The 20348-nt window shown below is 42.9% G+C and overlaps 1 protein-coding gene across 3 annotated transcripts in view; it reads right to left on the reverse strand.

Annotated features, from left to right (window-relative positions):
- The window catches only part of LIN7A (lin-7 homolog A, crumbs cell polarity complex component), a 42068-nt gene extending 21954 nt beyond the window's left edge, over positions 1–20114 (reverse strand). The window contains exons 1-2 of one of the 3 annotated variants that reach the window (XM_081926617.1): positions 19989–20114; positions 8949–9067 (exon numbers count right to left, since the gene is read on the reverse strand). In XM_081926617.1, the coding sequence (XP_081782743.1) occupies positions 8949–9067; positions 19989–20034 (165 nt within the window). In that variant the 5' untranslated portion in view covers positions 20035–20114. Of the gene's footprint in view, positions 1–8948; positions 9068–12937; positions 13388–19988 lie in introns of those variants that run through there. The other 2 variants (XM_081926615.1, XM_081926616.1) reach the window with 2 other exon arrangements.
- Positions 20115–20348: the final 234 nt, after the last annotated feature.

Below are 20348 nucleotides of genomic sequence, written 5' to 3' on the forward strand. Positions count from 1 at the left end.
ACTCCTTCTCTGGAAGCATGTCTCAGGAAGGGAGACACAATGAATATATGGTGCTCCAAACACCCTCCCGGGGACCATAGGACTGCAGCCTAAATCTTTATTTCTTACTAATGGAAATAGGTTGACCACACCTATCAGCCACTCACCCATTCCCACCACCCTTCTGAGCAATACCCCTCCCCACGCTCTCACTATATATAAGGGTCTGGTGACTTCTGCTGCAGGGTATCTGAAGAAGAGTGCACGCACACAAAAGCTCATACCAATAACAAACTTAGTTGGTCTCTAAGGTGCTACTGGAAGGAATTATTTTTTTTACAATGGAAACTGAAATAGTGATAGTTCACTGATGGACAAATTTCAAGAGATAGCACAATGAAGCTGTTAGCTGTCAGTGTGTAGAGCAGGGGTCAGCAAGGTTTACCTCACCTGGGCCAGTTCACTCCCGTGGAAATTGCTCCGTGGGCCGGATCATGTCTGCGCAGACATGATTTCCAGCACCGAGGAAGTGAGTCCCTGCTCCGTGCTGTGCCAGTTTAGCGTAGCACTGTTGGTTTCTGCTTTCTTCTCTGTGCAGCGAAGTGCTTGTCACGAGACAGGTTGTTTACATTCCACAGAGTCTGTACTGTTGGGTTCCCACGGGAACGGGAGACTGGATGTGACGTACACTGGTTTCCTGTTTTTCACTGTTCTTTGCAGTTTCAGTTTGAGATTCTCTCCGTGCCTTAGAGGAGAGATGTCGCTTTCTCTGCTCCGGCAGAGGGAAAATGTTTTTCTGTAACTTACCAGCTTTGAACTGTAAATAAAGTAGTATAGAGCATGTTGGCATATACTTCTCATCATTCCGCTGTGCACTGGACACTGCTTATCTCCAACATTTGGTTTCGGGCCCAGAAAAACGCAGTGTTTTGAGGATGGACTTCAGAAGTCGGGCTCCTGGCAAAGGAACGAAGGAGCAAGGAGACAAGGTGCCGGCAAAGCATCGGAACAGCGGCAGAGAGACGGAACGCACGGTATCTGCTCTGCGCGTCAAGATGATTGATGAAGGTATGTGCTACTGCTCCGGGCAGCCTGCCAGCTTCTAATTAATGGCTTTAAGGCTGGACTTTGAACTTTTAAAGCCGTTTTCCACGGCACAAGCGTAGTGGCTTGGATGGCTGGGAAAGTGAAAGTAACTTTTACAAATGCTGCAGTTCACAGCAGCTGCAGACATGACGCAGCTAGAATTAAAGGGCAACAAAGAGAACAGCAGCACAGGCAAGGCAGAGGCTGTTTTGAGATTGCCTTTGGATTGAAGCAGCTGTACACAGAAGCAGCATGTATACAGCAGCTTGATTTAAAGCAGCATAGATGACGCAAGAGGCAAATGCCAGAGTCATGATAGCTAGCTGCAGAAGGCTGGATGAAGCAAGTGGGGAATTTGATACCACTGATCAGCCAAATGCTCAACTCACAGTAGCCTGTAATACTGCCATGATTCAGAATGAAGCAGATCGGCGGGGTGCTGGCTGCATGGGAAATGGGGAGGCTTCACAGACGTCATCCCATAGTGCAGTGGAACCACCAGATGGCGCCAAAGCTTTGAAGGCAGTGAAATGCTACTCGTGTGGATGTCTAGGCCATATGAAGAGGGAATGCAAATATCCCAGGGCCAAGACAGAGCAGCGCAGTGGAAGCTCATCGCATGGAAAAGGCCAGAGCAAAGGCAAAGGTCCGGTGTCCAGGACAACGCAGCACAAGGCAATGGTCTCACGCTACGCTCCAAAGGTTGCAGAGGTTGCAGAGGTTGCAGAGGTCCAGAAGACGTCTAGATCTTTCTTCGTTGTTGATTCAGCTGCAACGCATCACATGTGCAATGACAAGAGACTGTTCGTGTCTTTTACACCGCAGGAAGGTGCAATTCACCAGGCGGATGACCACACAATCCCCAGTAAAGGCTACGGAACTGTTGTTCTTCACAGTTTGGGCTTATCGATACAGGATGTTCTTTATGTGCCGGATGCGAAACATAATCTGCTCAGCGTTGGACAGCTGATTGAGAAGAAAATTGACGTTTCCTTTAAGAACAATAGATGCATCATCACCAAGAAAAATGATTATCAATTGTATGCTGAATTTGTTGATCGTTTGTTTCTTTTGTATTATGATGATGTTGTGCAGGATGACACTTGTTGCATTGCAGGTTCAAACAAAAGTTTGCATGCAGAATGTATTCACGATTTTCATCGAAAATTTGGTCATTTGCATTTTGAGGCAGTATCTAAAATGCCTGCCTTGGTTGAAGGTATGACTATTAAACCCTGCAGGTACCACATGAAGTGCAAGGCATGCGCAGCAAACAAGGTGAAAATGGCTGCGAAAGGTAAGGTGTCTAGTAGGCAAGCTACAGAACCATACCAAATTATTCATGCTGATTTGGTTGGACCACTAGCGCCCTCTTTGGGTGGGAATAGGTACTTCATGGTTCTCCTTGATGCATTTTCCAGGTATATTTTTGTGTACAATCTCAAGCAGAAATCAGAGGCTTTTCCTAGGTTCAAGGAATTCTGTGCTTGGTTGGGAAATGTGCATGGTAAGAAGATAAAAATTCTTTTCACTGACCGGGGGGGAGAATTCACTTCTCAGCAGTTTGAAGCTTTTCTGGCTGAGAAAGGAATTCAACACGATTTGTCTAGTCCTCGCTCGCCATGGCAGAATGGACTTGCGGAACGGGCAAATCAGACTTTGCTTCAAGGGTTAAAGACCTTGCTGCATGATGCAAATCTTCCAGAGAGTTATTGGGCCGAAGCTCTCTCATGTTTCACTTACAGTTATAATCGCAGGTTATCTTCAGCGATTGGTTGTACCCCCTATGAGAAGATGTTTGGCAAGAAGCCATACATCAAACACATGAAAATTTTTGGTTCTGACATGTGGGTTCACTCACCACAAAACTCCAAGTTAGACAAGCGTGGATTGCATGGTATCTTTCTAGGTTATCAGAAAGGGTCTTACAGAATAATGATGACTGAGTCTAAGGAAATTAAGCTCACAAGAAGTGTTGAGTACAATGCCAAGTGGGGGGAGAATGTGGGAATTTTCCAATGTTATCCTGATGACAGTGATGAGACTGAGGATAGTCAAAAGCAACCACAACAACCCACACCCACTGATGAAGGTTCTGATTCTGAGTCTGAAACTGAATCAGATGATTCAGAGGATTTCAAGAGTGCGAAAGCCTCTATGCGACCCTCTGAAAGCTCTGATCAAGAATTGGAGGAACCATTGTTCACAATAGGTCACTTTTCTCCTAAAAAGGAAGAGGAAAGTGTTGAAGACTTAAGACTAATTCGTAGGTCACAGAGAGCCACAAAAGGCAGACCTCCAAAGAGATTTGCTGATGAGTTTGCTAAGATAGCAGTAACAGCTGTTAAAAGCTCCAAGAAGGTTTTTGAACCTTCAAGTTTTCAAGAAATCCAGGATTTGGATTCAAAGGAAGCTGAGCCATGGTTAAATGCCATGAAGGCTGAGCTTGATTCCTTGGAAAGGAACAAAACATGGGAACTTGTTCCAATAGTTCCAGGAATGAAATTGCTTGGAAGCAAATGGGTCTTCAAAGCGAAGACTGATCAAAATGGCAAGATAGTCAGACACAAAGCCAGATTGGTAGCCAGAGGATTTGCTCAGGTACCAGGTGAAGACTATCACGAGACCTACTCACCCACAGTGAGGTATGAGAGCATTAGGCTTATGCTCAAGCTAGCTGCAGAAGAAAATCTTCACATTAGTCACCATGATGTGAATACAGCTTTTCTGTACGGATCTCTAGGTGAATCACTTTATATGCTTCCACCTGATGGCGTACAGGTAAAACAGGGATTTGTTTGTGCTCTGAAAAAGTCCCTTTATGGTCTCAAACAAAGTGCACGGTGTTGGCACACAAAACTCACTGAAGTATTGTTTTCTCTAGGTTTTAAGCAAGGGAAAGCTGATCCATGTGTATTTGTCAGAGAGGAGGGGCAAAAGAAACTGTATTGTTTGTTTTATGTTGATGATCTTTTATTCTTTTGGAAAGATGTCACAATGTACAATAACGCCCTAGCTCAACTGAAAGAGCACTTTGACATGAAAGATCTTGGTGAGGTAAACAACTACCTATCTCTGGAAATAGAGAAAGATCAAGATGGTAACATTCTAGTACACCAGTCACGGAAAATTGCTGATGTGTTAAGCAAACTAAACCTGATGGATGCTAACCCTGTAGACACACCGATGACAACAGGTTATCAGGTAGATGACACTGAAGAAGCATTTTCTGACACTACACTGTACAGAAGTGTGCTAGGCAAACTAAACTTCATTGCCAGATGTTCAAGACCAGACATTGCTGTTAGCTGTAATTTGCTAAGCAGACAAGTCAACAATCCTACTGTTAAGGATTGGAAAGCTCTGAAACGCATAGCGCGGTATTTGAAAGGCACTATGCATTACAGACTGAGATTTAACAATCAGAAGTCTGGTGGTCTTGAGATATTTGCAGATGCAAGTTTTGGAAGCGACACTACAGACAGGAAAAGTACGTCTGGAGTTTGCTATAAGTACAATCAGGGTCTATTTGATTGGTCATGCAAGAAGCAAACAACAGTTAGCTTAAGTACTTGTGAAGCTGAACTGAATGCACTGTCTTATTCACTTAAAGATTGTGAATGGTTGTTACAATTGTGCAAAGACATGAAAATTCCTGTCAAATGTCCAATCCAGGTTTACCAGGACAACAAAGCATGTTTGGCTTTGCTGAATTCTGAAGGTTGTAAGCAAAGCACGAAGCACTTGCAATTGAAATTGCAACATGCTAGGGAACGTATTCAGAAGGGACTCGTAACGGTGTCCTATATGCCAGGTAATGAAATTCCTGCTGATGTATTGTCCAAGATTGTATCAAGGGATCAACACTGTACCTATGTGCAGAAGTTGGGTTTGTACTGATATTGTACGAACACGCTGCCCAGAGATGTTCACAGAAAGGGGGAGGATGTTGGTTTCTGCTTTCTTCTCTGTGCAGCGAAGTGCTTGTCACGAGACAGGTTGTTTACATTCCACAGAGTCTGTACTGTTGGGTTCCCACGGGAACGGGAGACTGGATGTGACGTACACTGGTTTCCTGTTTTTCACTGTTCTTTGCAGTTTCAGTTTGAGATTCTCTCCGTGCCTTAGAGGAGAGATGTCGCTTTCTCTGCTCCGGCAGAGGGAAAATGTTTTTCTGTAACTTACCAGCTTTGAACTGTAAATAAAGTAGTATAGAGCATGTTGGCATATACTTCTCATCATTCCGCTGTGCACTGGACACTGCTTATCTCCAACAAGCACATGGGGACCCACCGAGCAGGCGGCTTGGTTCAGAGGCAGCTCATGAGCTGTTTAAATAACCCCCGTGGGCTGCTTGTGGCCCATGGGCCACAGGTTGCCAACCCCTGGTCAGGATAGGTTATTTAATTTCATCCCTTGTAAATGAATCAAAGCCTATTTTATGAGACATATTGACTGTATAACAAAATCAGTGTTCTTAATACACTGATTTGTGGGGACAGATATCTGTAGAGCAAGTAATGTACATTTTCGGATGATACCTTCTAAATATTCCTCCACCATGGCTGAGATTATTGCAAGGCCTTAGTAAGCGTAGACATTTAGAGAAAGTGAAAGCATCCTTTCATTCAACATGTGGTTTCTTTCCAGCCTTAGGCTATGTACACCTTCACAGTTTAAAATGCAGCAAGGTCATTATGCACCCCCCACCCCCATTTCAAGTAGTATTTGCAGGTTGTTGTACACATCAGAGAGGGACTGGGGATGTCAGCACCCAGTGTGCATTATCTGTTGGGTCTTCCTGCCCCTGCAATACTCTGCCCTCACCTCCAGTTCCTATTTCTTAAGCTGTCATCCATGCATGTGCAATGGCTACCTCAAATGTACATACATCAGCTTAACTCCAAAGTAGATGTGCCCTAAAATTTCCTTTAGGATTTAAGCTGTTTTAAGAGAAAATGCACCTAGGAACAGTTTTTCTCCATAAATTACAGAAGAACTCTGCATTGTGGGTAGCATCACATGTACACAGATTGAAAAGCCAGTGGCAGAAGTGCACTGGAGCCAGAGTAAACGGTAATGTGTGCACAGACTTATTTCAAACACCTTGCCATTTTCTTGTGGTAGGAGTGAAGGAGTTTCGAAAAATCAAGATCTGCTCATGGTGTAACAGTCACTCGGCAGTCGTAACTAATCAAGAGTTGATAACCTGAGCATACTTTAGCGCAGCTATGCAATCACTTAAGAGGTTCATCTGTTTCCTCATTGTGAGCTCATTTTTTCTGTTTCTGGTACAGTAGTTTCTTTTTAAGACATACAAGACTAGTCAGAGGGATCATGTTAGGTACTTGGCATAAATATCAATCTATTTCTTCAGAATTCAGCAATAACTGGTTAAACATATAATTATATGCTCTTTAGGCTGCTGCCTTATACCTAATTAGCTGGAAGGAAACATAATTGAACTCAATTACACTTACTTCTGAGTAGACATATGTAGGATTGCACTGTGAAAGTGAACTTAATTTTCTTGCTATTAATGGGGGTGTGGAGGTCAGCTGTCACTAAACAATAGCCCATAAGAGCTTTTGTGGGCTATTCACTGTCTTGTCAAAGTCCAGCTAGATAGCTTTTAGTTCATTCAACCGATAGTGAATCACAGCCTAAGTAATTTTCTGCTTTCCTGAATTTTGCACCTGTTACAAAGGACTGCATGTTGGCTGCTGTTCAAAACACTCTTCACAGATGAATATAAATGTAATCGACATTCCTAGTAGTATTACAGAAAGGCAAATCTATACCACATAAAGACAAAGCTACAATACAGCCTGTCATCAGTTAGAAGCTTTTAGGTGGTCAAATTAAAGGCCTTCATCATGATAGCTACTGCAAATCAAAGACAGCACCAATCTTTTTCAAAAGAGCAACATTCTCTTTAAAATAATTTAAAAACACACACATTAAACTACTGTACACTGTGTTTGCTGTTTCTGTTAGCCATCAAAATATTTCTTCATTTAAAAACAGTGTTTCATTCTGTGTACTGTTATTGCCTAGGAACCCCAGTGTTGTTGTTGCTGCTGCTATTGCTTAGATAATAAATAAATCAGAATAGTGGCAGGCAGTCCACAGAGACCAAGGAAGAAAATGGAGGCACTTGCTAATTTTTAGGTACAAATTGCTATTTCCAAATAGTGTTTGACAACACACTCCTGGGACAACAACTTTAAGGCTATTTTAGCCGAGCATCTAATGTTTAGGTGGCTCTAGGCTTTGTTGTAATTAAAAATTATGAAGCAGACCAATTTCTCTCTTCCTTCCAAACACCTATAAAACTGACATGAACATGTTAATGGAATTAAGAAGGGAAAACATAAATGGTTTTCTAATGAGTAACAGCAATGTTGTGAAAATGTCCATAGTGCCTTCCTTCCTGCCACAGATCACAAAGTGGTAAATCTACAGGGCTGCAATTAATCAGTTAAGTAAGTTGAAGGTTTATTAGCTAATCGAAAATTTGTCCATGGAAGGATGCTACTGAATAATTAGTCAGAAGATTAAAAATAATTTAGAAATGATTATTTGAAAAATAAGTACTTAAAAATATACCATTCGTCTGATAACAAATGTTGGAAATGTAAGGAAAATGAAGGAACATTCTTTCACCTCTGGTGGACCTGCCCTAAAGTGAAGGCCTTTTGGGAAATGATATACAATGAGTTAAAAAAGGTATTTAAGTATACCTTCACTAAGAAACCAGAGGCCTTCCTTCTGGGCATGGTCGGCCAGAACGTGTTAAAGAAGGACAGAACATTTTTTATGTACGCTACAACGGCGGCAAGGATACTTATTGCTAAGAGCTGGAAAACCCAAGATCTACCAACACTGGAAGAATGGCAGATGCAGCTGATGGACTATATGCAACTGGCTGAGATGACTGGCAGAATCCGCGACCTGGGAGAGGAGAGGGTTGAAGAAGACTGGAAGAAATTTAAGATTTATTTACAAAAGTACTGTAATTTGGTTGAAGCCTAACAAGGAAGCCAGAGCAGAAATAACTGTCTACCATTAAATTATAATTTTTTATTTGAGTTTAACCTAAATATTGTACTTAAGAGCATAAACAAGATGATAATTTGCTTGGAAAAATTCGTTTTTAATGATGAAAGTGGAAGCGGGAGACGTGAGGGAGTCCGCAATAGAATGAAAGGATGTTATGAAACCTATTCTGTTTGTTAAATATGTATCTGTAAAAAATCTTAATAAAAATTTTTATATAAAAAAATAAAATAAAAAAAACCTAAAGAAGGCACTTGCCTCTTCTAAGATGGTGCTTACCATTAATCTATTTATAAAACTGGACTTTTCCTTTAAAAATTATTGTTTGTTCACAGGGGGGGGGGGGAAATATGCAGGTTTAAATTGATTAATTAAAATTCCTACCTGTGAGAGAGTGCCACTGAACATGGTGTACATCACTTCCTGGTAGCCATGCATGGCATTGTGCCCATAAATCAAACAAATATTTCTTTAATCAGATAGCAGATTTATAAATTAGTTCACCTCACAAAGATCTCCTTATGTTATGTGCGATAGAAATTACTACCCCAATGGAACATATTTATTAAGAATCTGCTGTGTGCCTTAAGACCCCGGTCTCTCTTGTTTGACACAGATGATTGGACCTCACGAGGTTGCTGAGTTATTACAAACGTTCATTTTTTTAATGGAGGCAGTAAGTCTCTGGACACATGCCGCTGACTCTTATGGAAACGTAATAGAACGATTTTCACTTATTTGCATAATACAGCATAATGTGCAGTGGCTCATGCACATTGTGAGTCTCCCCATTAATAAATACGGCCAGCGATTCATTACCATACCTCTCTGATAGCTGTACAAAACTCACTCTGCAGTACTTTTTTAAGTGACTGCAGCTTGTGTCCTGGTACTTCTCCAGCTTCTTGTAGTTTCTCCAGCAGTTCAATTGCTCTGGCAACATCTGAACAGATAAAAATAAGGCAAAAGGTCAGGGAAGGTCACATTTTGACTTGTATTACTGCTGTTTCAGCTACACCAAGGAGCATATGCTGTAATTTTCAAATTGGACAGTGAGATTTTGCCACCCCACATCCCCCCCCCCCGCCCGGCTGTTCAAGTTCAGTTCTGAATTTTCACTGACTTAAAAAAAATATGACTATTGCTTTAGGCGGCAATCCTAGGCAACCATATATGCAGGCATTGGAAAAGAGCAAATATTGCCCGGGGGGTTTTGAAAGTTTTTCCTACAGTCAATCATCTAGTTAATCAGGTAAGCCCACTTGGGCAAATCTTACGACACAACGCACAAGCTGACACAATGCACCAAGCTCCTACATGTTTAACATACACCTCTCCCTCATTTTGGCTGTCTTAGTAAAAAAAAAAGGAAAAAAAAACACCCCTCAAACAACAACAAAAAAGCAGCAGAGTATTCAATTGTGGGGACTGGACTACCAGGATAATGGAATGCATTGGATTGTTCAGCAGTGGAACATATTACCTCTCAGAAGGTGGTGGGCTCTCCTTTGCTGGTGGTATTCAAACCACCGGTGGTCCAATGGCCATCTGCTAAGGGTGCTGTAGTTGCACCCTGCATTTGTACATTTTGCATTGAAGTGGGGTTGGACTAGTTCAGGATTTCCCAAACCTGGGCCTCCAGCTGTTTTTGGACTACAGTTCCCTTCATCCCTGACCACTGGTCCTGCTAGCGAGGGATAATGTGCTTTGAAAACAGCTGGAGACCCAGGTTTGGGAAAGAGTGGATCAAATGACCTCCAAGGTCCCTCCTAACTCCCATGGCAGACCTGGTCATTTGGTTATTCCTAGGTTGGTTTGGATACCTTTCAAGGCTATTAGCATTAATAATGTTCCTCTTTCGATCCTAATGCAGAGCACTAGGCTGAATGCAAGGATCTCATCACCTAATGCATGGCCCACAGATGGCTCAACTTCGGCAACACTAATGGAGAGAAGAGATGATAGCTCTGACTCAGTTCCTCACTCATTCTGGTGACAAGACCTGCCAAAGCAGATCAACCTTCTGTCCGCTGCCCAGTGGGACAGAAATGCAATGACCACAATAATGGGACGAAGAGCCCCATGTTTGCATGATAAAAAGTTGCTTGCTGGCATGCTTGCTGCCTTCTTGTCTTGCTATTTTGTGAGCTGCATGTATAATGTGAAGGTCTGGTCCTGATTTTGATTGACTGATGGGATAAGGGAAAACTACAGCTTTAAAGACAGTATCATTTTCTCCTGTTTGGTCTAGAGATGTGAAGGCTTGAGGAAAAAAACAGGTGGGACCCAGTTTTACTCCATTCCCCCCCCTTATTTACTTCTTTAAAAATTGGAAGGAAATGGAAAAAATGGGTGAGGGGACCCCTCCCACCTCTCCATATTTTTCTGTGGGTTTCCCCCTAGGCCTTCCTATTTCGAGTAATGTATAAATTAATGTCTGTGCTATAACCAGAGTTCTGCAATGGATAATTTAGCAAATATTAATATATATAATGCTAACATTTGAGTTCTTACATAAACACACCGTAACTTGATTTGAGGGTCATACAGTTCAGATAAGATGTGATAATAATAATACATATTTTTTTTAATGGTGGAGCAAAATATTTGAACACCTCAGTTGCCTTCTACTGAGCCAAACCACTGATCCAACTAGAACAGGGCACTCTCTGCTCTGACTGGCAACAGCTCTCCACTGGTCAGGCAGCGGTTTGTCCCAGTCTTACTATCAGTAGAAGTGAGCACATGCATTTACCAGGAAGACACAGAGCCAATTCATGTATACCTTTCGGTGTGGCAGGAGGTTTGTACAGCATCCAGGCTACACAACAAATCAACGCCAGAACACACATTATGCTAAAACCTGGGAATAGCTGTAATGAAGTGTTAAAACAAGTGCTGTGCCAAAAATCTCTCCTATCCCCCCCCCTATTTCCCATCTATTTTTGATGAGAAAAATTGTAACCAAAAATTTTGAAATAGGAATAAGATTTTTGTGAAATTCTCATGGGTGGGGAGGTACAGTCTCATGGGGTTTTGTTGTGATTACTGGCTGCTAAGGTGGCCGTGGGCTACCTTTGAACGCCCTTTCTTTTGTTCCAAAAATAATCTCTCCAGCCTTCCTGGGTGTCCATTTTTCCTGGAAATCCCATGATGCCTTCAGCTGAGCTTCCATGTAAGCACAGGGAGGTGGGAGAGCTACCTATTATGAACCCAACAACTGTTGTTTTTTACATGAAGTCTTTTTATGTTTTTTTTAAAAAGTGTAGATTTAAAAATAAAACCAGTGACTGTGTCAATCTGAGATGCTTGGCAGCCAGCCTCCTTAACTTCCTGTGCCTCAGTTAAAGCTCAGAATAAGGCATAGTGAAGTAAATTCTCCTATGGGTTTTTTTCTTCCAGATCAAGATATGCATGCAGCCCAGAAGGTTCAAGAGCACTGGATGAATGTTTAATCTTTTTTTTAATGTTTAATCCCCATGCAATGATAAGGTAAGCTGAACCCTGCATTCCCTGAATTTTTAAAGAAAAGTGCCACGAGAAAGAGCCAGGCAAATAGAAACATCTTTTGCACTGGAATAAAACTTTTCAGTTACTGGAGAATAGGGTTCAGAACAACACTAATTAAAACCAACAGTCGCTCTTTACAAGTATGGAAATCAATTCGCATTGAACAAGACAGAGATTCCTGGCTGTTCTACACAGTGTGATATAATGAGGATTAAATGCTGATAAGACTATGGCTTTGCTGGGATGAGAAATTATGCAATCAATCTCCTTTATTGGCATAAAAAGTGCATGGATATACATGGATCAGAACACAACACAGTTAACGAAACATAGTAGGAGATATTTTAGGATAAAACTATCAGGACATCATGAGGTACAAAGATGGCTCTTAGGACCTATGGTGACATAATTTCATAGCGTCACTCAAAAATCTTGCCACATTCTCCACAATATCATTGCTACAATCGTTCAGCAGATAAGACACTCTGGAAAAGTCTTTGCGATAAATCTCCTCTTCGGTAAGGGGGTCAAATACTTATCATATATCCCTGCATAAAATAGGCAATTAAATAAAATATGTGTGATGGATTCGACCTGTTTTGTGCCACAAGGGCAGTATCTTTCAGAGTATGGGATTTTCGAGAATCTACCTTGCTGAAGGTACACTTGCTGAAAGTCTTTGAGCCGAAGCTGAACTACAGTGACCACAATGTGATCAAATGGGTGAGGTACATTGGTAGGAGTGGAATCTATGAGCAGTGGCGTAGCGTGGGTTGTCAGCACCCGGGGCAAGGCAAGTAATTTGCGCCCCCTAACTCGTGGATTTTAGTAGGAGCAGAGAGCTGCGAGCGCGAGCGCGCCCCCCCAGATGTTGCGCCCGGTGCGGCCGGCCCCCCCTGCACCCCCCACGCTACACCACTGTCTATGAGACAAGATGCTAGCTCTGAGCAGCCAGCTGGCTCCCTCTCCCCTAGTCTCCCTTGATTTCAAAGTACAATTGAAAAGCATCTCTCTGGCCCCTACTCCATACACAGGCAGGAAGCTAGACTCCTGCGGCTTCTCTGGAAAAAGAACACGTGTGCCTGCTCTGGCTTCAGTCACTGTTGGAGTTTGCAGCTGGCACTGGGCAGCCAGAGAGCCCCCTGCCCCAGCTCACCTCTTGCTTCTGTCCCAGGATATAAAAAGGCCAGTCTAACCACCACCCAGGGAGCATCCACCACCATGTGATAAAACCCTCCTCTTCTGTTGGTGTCACCACTTGCATCATATCCTAGTATTTTTGGAAGTTCTTGTGCATATGTACTTGCTGGGCAAACCTTGAGTTGACTGTCTCCTGTGCTTGCTATTGCTGTTGTGATTGGTTGGGGGCTCACACTTCCCCTCCCCTCTTTGTTGTGCAGAGTCCTTGATATGGAGCCCTGCTCTGGGAAGGTCTGTGACCAAAAAGGCTGAGGGTTGGCATCTGCTCCTTGTTGGGCTGGGGTGGGTGGACATAACACAACATTTGAAAGCTTTGGAGTCCTGTTAATGGCTGGCAAGGCCAGCACCTCCCTCTCCTCCACCCCAATCAGAACTACACCCTCCTGCGAAAAGTAAACCCAGCAGGCACACGAGGACAGATCAACTTGTCTTTAAAAATCTACAGGTTTTGTCCTCTTAATTTGAAATTGGTCAGTAAGTAATTCCTTGCCTCCATTCTCTTCTCTCTCGCTTGCCCCCGCCCTGCAATTGCAGTTCATCCCAGGGGATCAAAGACAACTTGTCTGAGTCACCATGGCCACTGCTCTAATAAACAAGACTTAGACAATCAACATTATAGTTTGCTTTTTTTCCATACAATGAAATGGCCAGAGCTTTTTAATACTTTTTCTACAGAATTACTGCTTGAATAAACTGAATAAAAAATCCACAAATTCATGTCTGTACTTGAATAAAAATATTCATGGCTTAAAAGCAAGCAAATAACCAATGAAAAGGGAGGAAATAGGAAATAAAAAGTAAAAATTAAGAATTATAGTATGAAAACCATATTCCAGCTTGTGGATTGCGATTATAGGATTCTGTCATTATCCTGTTTTGAATGTTCATATCCAGGGATCATTTTATACTCATTTATACATTTTATATATTCAGGTCTCTCTCTTTATTCTTTATCTCTATGTTTCGACATATCCAGCCCATTCACAAGTTATTTGCATTTAGACAGAGGAAGAAAATGAGGTTGAGCTTTGCGAACTTTGTAGTGAAAAGCCTTTCAAATATCTTAGGACAGATTTGAGAGCAAGATGAATCATTGCCGACAAGTTTGCATTATTTTGATGCCATACTCCCATGTATTAATTTCTGGATGGTTTTAGAGTAAACCCACCTCAGTCTCCCATTTGCCTTGTTTACAGCTAACAGCTTTGATGAAAGATTAATGGACAACGTAGCGGCATGTGTATCTGTGGCAACAAGAGGAACTGTACGTTCTATGTATCAAAGGGACATTAATGATGTCTTAATGCAAGTAAGGAAAAGATCAGGTCTGCAATTTGCTGAAAGTAGGAGGCTATATAGAGGGTGCTACCTCAAGCCATCCATAATGCGATATTGGATGTTTCATCTAGATAACTTAAAAGTCGATTCATATATTATTACTGAAGGAACATATGCAATCTGCCTCTATTCCACCTGCATTAGCCTTTCTTCCTCCTTTCAGCAACCAATGCAGACAACAACTGCAAAGCTATTCAACAGCCTCTCCTGGCACAGAAGGCTCCCTTGGTACCTTCATCACAGCCCTCATCTAACTGCTGGTAAAAGTCTATCTCCAACCTCGGAAGCATAATATCACCTTAGGGAGCAAGCCTACATATGAGGCTGTTAAGATTCAGGTAGTCATCCTTTCTCTTTGCCTCCTCTTCCCCCCGCCCCACCCCGCTCACCACATATCAACAACTGTTTCATGTCCTTTTGGGTGTTGCAGTTCTGAGATTATTACTTTGCTCTCACATTAACTGCCTTCAGATTTGCCTGAAAAACTGGCCTACTTAATTGTTCTCCTGAAAGGTCTCAATATATTTCATACTAGGTTCAGCCAACTACCAAACACTCGACGGACGTTTTCAAAATCAGTAGAGCCCATATGTACATTTTAGGATACTACATTTTGCCTCTCATAATGAATTCATCATGTATTGGCACTTAATGAATTTACTGGCAGTGGCTAGTGGCTAATTATATGTTTCACTTCTCTCCTTTCACTCTGCTATGCCTCTCTCCATTCTCAGTTTCTCCCTTACTATGCTCCACCATTCAGCCTTACCCACTATGTGCCACATGATCTTTTGCCTCCCAAATCCCTTAAACCCTGGAACATCTGCAATTCAATCTCCTGGTTAGTTGCACTGCAGCACGTTCCTTGTTCTGCCAGAACAGCTCCATGCAAGCTAAACGGCAATGCCTGTGAGATTAAACTATAAAGTGATTAAAATTTTTTCATTATTTCGGAAATGTATTCTACCCAACAGAGAAGTTGTGCAAGACAGTTTTGCAGGTAGAGAAGATATATGCTGGCAGAAATTAAAGAAAGTAATTCCTGTGTTTGAGATTCAAGTAATCTACCACCATTAAATTAGCATTCAATGATTTACAGCAGTGGGGGGGGGAGGCTTTTTAGGTTTGAATTGCTTTATGATGTTTTGTATAGGATTTGTATCTAATTGTCACTCTTTCATTCATGAAAAAATAAGGCTTGGTTTTATCTTGCTATAGTACAAGAAAAGGGAATCTTCTTTAGTGACTGGTAATATTTTACACTGTCTGCAATCCTATACTCAAATTAGCAGGGGACAGAGTTGCAACTAACAGAGAAATTCTATGCATTATCTGGCTGCCCCAAAGTTCGCCCCATTGATTTCAATGGGATTTACTCTGGCACAGGCAATTGAGACTGCAATCTTGTACATGCTTACTTGGTAGTAGCTACAGGTTACAATGGCAGAGTGACTGTGTTTCAGCCAGTGTAATTATTACAATCTGAGGGCAGGATCGGAAGAGTGACCCCCTTTGTCCAGATCTTATCCTAACTCAAGACAAAATCCTGCCACTCCCGTCAGTGTAAAGCCATGATAGCAAAACAGCTATCATTCATTCAATGGTAATCAGAAAAATCAAAGCAGTTTTATTCAAGAGATGACATAGCTAAGTATACTGTTTTGCATAAAGGAGGTCCCTGTTGCCACAATCCTCAAATGTAGATACTACCCCACCGTACACTGGGAAGCCCTACAGGGAGCATATTGGTAAATACGAGGGATTCTTCTCCAACTGCTGACCAAACCACCACCTCTGGTATTTATGTCTGTGCAAGAATAGAACCAGGAATCAAGCAGCACTGGAGGTAGAGCTGTTTTCAACTCCTCTGTTGCATGATTGAGTAAATGGCAACATATTTACCCCTGTCCTGTGAATTGCCCTATGCAGACATCAGTTGGAATGCAGGATAAATACACACCCAGTGGTAGAGTTGAGAACTGGGCTGAAGCATGAAGAATGGGAAGGAGAGCACCTTGGTGCTAGAACCTTTTCTCAGTTGCTCACTGTCTCCTCTCTATCCTGTGCCATGTGGACCAGCGGTATATCTGGTATTTTTGCAGGACTCCAGTACTTGAAAGATACTGGATGGACACCTGTGTAGCAGAAGCAGTCATATCCAATATGTGGCTGCACTTTTTACTCTATTATTGTGATGAGGAATCTGTGGCTGCTCCCTCATACATTGTTGGATTCCAACACCCATCAATTGCAACCAGCATGGCCAATCATTAGGAATGATGGGAATTGTAGTCCAGCAATGTCCAGAGGACCAGAAGTTCCCCATCCCTGCCACCTTAAATGCTGAAAAGAAAGCAATTTTGGTTCCCCTCCACATCAGCATTTAGTAGGCATTTTTTCTGAGGTGAAGGCTTGCCAAAGTTGTCACCCTTACTACTAATGCAACTAATGTTGTTTTTTATACTTCATATGAATGGATAGTATAAATCTAAGAAGCACGCCTCTACCTTCTTGCTATTTCCTTGCTGTTTGTCTGGGAACTACTATTAACCCCTAAGTAGCACTGTATGTTGCAATGTCAAAACTGTGAGTATTAGCATGGCAACACTAGGGCCTGTTTATGCATTTATGTAAACATGCAGATCATCACTGCTACTAAATGTTATTTAATGTCATTTTCATTTGCAAAATTCAAAACATTGGAAAGTTCAGACTGTTTTAGTAAAACATAGGTATTAATTAAATTTTGACTCACCTGTACAGCTATCATTCTGAAGTTTTTTAATAGCAAGAGTTTTCAAGTATGTTCTCAGATTTATGTAACTGGTGATACTACCTCCCACCGCCAAACAATATTTTCATTGTTTTATGTATAACTTGCCTTGCCAACTGGGACCCCAAGCAAGGGCATTTCTGTACCTTTTCTATACACTCTTATGCAAGTTCCACCTGCAACCTACGTGTAAAAAGACAGAAGTGTAATTACATCTAACTTTAGTTTGCTAGCCTTTAAAAATAAATAAGGGTCATGGTTGTGTGATACTTTCCTTTGAAAAGCTGTGCTTCCTAATGGATTGCCATCTGTTCAGCCTTTTGCCAGGAAATATTTATCCTGCTTAATGTGGTCACCACAGAGGTGGAGCTGCAGATTACACACTGAGCTTCTAAAAAGAAGAAAATACACATTCTTCCTCCTAACCAATGCTCTCCCTTTTCTTTATCTAACACTTTATCTAAGCTTTCCTTTGTTTGATTTGTGTGCCATAAACCACACATTTCAGAAATCAATTTTAAGCAATGTACCGTAATTATTGACATCATATTATAAATTCCTCTGCTCTTCATCAGAATCCAACAAAGTAGAGACTGTCTAAATTTTAAATGGAGACTGAACATTTCTTTTTTACATTGAATGTACAGCAGGAACCTCTCTGTCTTGTTTTTAGAGTCTGTTGTAATCCTCTACAGAGCATACAATTATAATGAAGACACTGGCTTTAATCATTCCCAAATCAAGTACAAGACTTTAAAATTCTTTAGGAAGCTTAATCCATACAGATCAAGATTAAAAAAAAATGAAATGCTTTAAAGACTCTGAAACCATGTGGATGGAATTTATTTGATTTAATTCAGTAGAATGCACAAATAAGTAGTGTTAAACAGAAAATAAGAAAGCAAATTATTATTCTTACCTGTTTCAGGTAAGCACAATACCCCTATATTTCAAGTAAGCGCAATAGGACAAATGCCTATTAGGAACTATGTCAATCTTTTAAAGTATTTAAAAGATTTTATCATTTAACCATTTTTATCCCCAGTGTAACAGTAGGTTTACAATACAAAACTTCATTTATTTTGTTAAGCTTTTAAAATAAATGCAACTTCAGTAATTCTGCCTTGTAACTTAATTATAGCAGTGAAGAGTGCAACAGTATTCCTCAGTTGCAGCATCAAGGATGACAGTGATAATGTAACAGATGCTAAATGGGAAAAGTGTGGTATAGTGGTTATTAGACTGGAAGGATATTTAAATCCCCACTCAGTCATTAAGCTCAGTGAGTGAGCTTGGGCCAGTCACTATCTCTCAGTTTAGCCCACCTCACAGGGTTATTCTCAGTGCAATGAAGAAGAAGAATATTCTTCTTTGAAGGAAAGGTGGGGGAGAAATTTGACTAACAACCAATCAATTAGCTGTCTTTAGTGATATACCATGCTCCCACTACAAACAGCAGTAGTATCAAATTAGAAGCCTACAGGGAAGGAATGAAGTGGCTAGTTTAACTAAATTAAACCAAGGTAACAAATGTCCCCTTTAATGAAATTCTTAAAGGTATAGTCTCTCTAAGGCTATAGATCTGGCAGGCCTATCTCCACAATAGTCTCCAGTCCCCAATACTTCCCCACCCCAGGGCTGTCTCTTCTACCTGCCCTTTCCTTGACTCTGGGCTTTCCCAGTTTCCCAGTTTCTCAGTTTCTGTATCTTGGGGGTCTTCTCCAAGTGAGTTTTCCATTTCTCAGTACAGGGTTGAGGAACCTGTGGCCCTCCAGGTATTACTGTACTGGAATTCAACTCCTATCTTCCCCAGCTAAAGTGATCATCAGGGATTGAAGGGAGTTGTAGCACATCAACATCAGGAGGGTTTCAGATTCCTGCCCCCTGCTTTTTGGCATGCTCTTCCTTTCCTAAGGTCTCTATTAGGGTTTAATTTCAGCCAAACTGCCAGCTTTCTCTTTTCTCACAGGAACCAGACTGCAAACATTCTGACAGTTTGGGAAAGGGTTTAGCTATTCCATGGCATCACACCAGCTCAGCCAATTGGCACCAGAAGCTTCACCATAGCAGCGCAATGCAATACAGACTGCGATCAGAAGCAGAAGAGCTTTCAAATCAGCTTTGATTCTGGTTCTGTACACGTGCAAGCCTTTTCTCACCCTGCGAGAGCTTATTTTTCTAGCAGATGCTTGATGGAGGACGTGACGATGGGCGAAAAGAGCCACCGAAAAGTAATCCACAGTTCCTCTACCACTGCTGTGGATACATCAGTACACTGCAAGGAGAAATCAGCTCCCGGCCATGCTATGCAGCGAAATAAGTAAACAGCAATGAAGACTGATTACTCCAAACCACATTAGTAATCCTTGTGCGGCCAAACTGTGACAAATGAGTAGCTTCCCCCTCCCAATGCATTTCCAATGCATGCTTACGTGTGGAGTTGCGAATCTCCTCCACACCGATTGCTGTTCTGGACTGTGGGCTTTTGCATTTCTTTCTGGCGACAGGGCTCTTCCTAAGAAACCTGCCATTTTGGTGCAGGTCGGTACACCCGCGAGTCCCTGATCTCCAGGCAACGGGATCCTGGTGACCTGGGGCAATCCGGCTCCCCAGTCTTCCCAAACTGGCGCAGAAGCTCACACAAAGTTTCCCTCTTTTTCATCCTCCCACCCCGAGCCCCATTCGCTCGCTGCCTCGAGTCTCCCTCCGCGCTCATCGGAAGCCACAGCTGGTCCCAGCAGCTCGGCTGCCGGCGCCCTTCTCCCAGCCTCGCGGCTGCCCTTTCCCGTCCGGCAAAAGCCGGGCGCTTGACGCCGAAACAGGGTTCGAGAGAGAGGTCACGGCTCCCTCCTGGGCGCACTTGCCCAACTGCTCTCGGCTCCTTCGGCCAAAAGCGAGGCAGCCTCTCAAGGATGGCTCGGTTCCCAGGACCCTTTCGTGGAAACAGCAGCGGCAGCAGCAGCAATGGGGCTCCAATGGTCCCGGACGGACAAGGCATCCTCGGAGGCCGCCCCCCTCAGCGAGCAAGGCGGGGCGCGCTTACCTCGGTCCAAAGTGAGCGGCTGGACGGCTGTCAGCGTCGTCGCCATGTCTGCAGCGCCGCCGAGGCTGAAATGACGCTCGGCTCCAGTGTGAGGCGGGAGAGGGTGGCTGGGAGCGGCGAGGGTGGGGCTACGCGAGGAGGGGGAGGGGGAGGGGGCGAAGGGGAGACGCGCGTGGCCGGGAGGGGGGCGCGAGGGCGCAGCGGCGAGCGGACGGGCTAGGAGACGCCGCCGAGCGGACGGGGCAGTTGTCAGGCGGGCGGGAAAGGGGGAAGAGCGGCAGGCAGGGGTCACGCCGAGGCCAGCCGCATCCCTGGGCAACAGCGAGGGCGTGAGCGGAGTTTGAGGGGAGACGTGCAAAG

This window comes from Podarcis melisellensis (genome assembly GCF_964234715.1).
Source record: "Podarcis melisellensis genome assembly, chromosome: 10".
NCBI classification, from domain to species: domain Eukaryota; kingdom Metazoa; phylum Chordata; class Lepidosauria; order Squamata; family Lacertidae; genus Podarcis; species Podarcis melisellensis.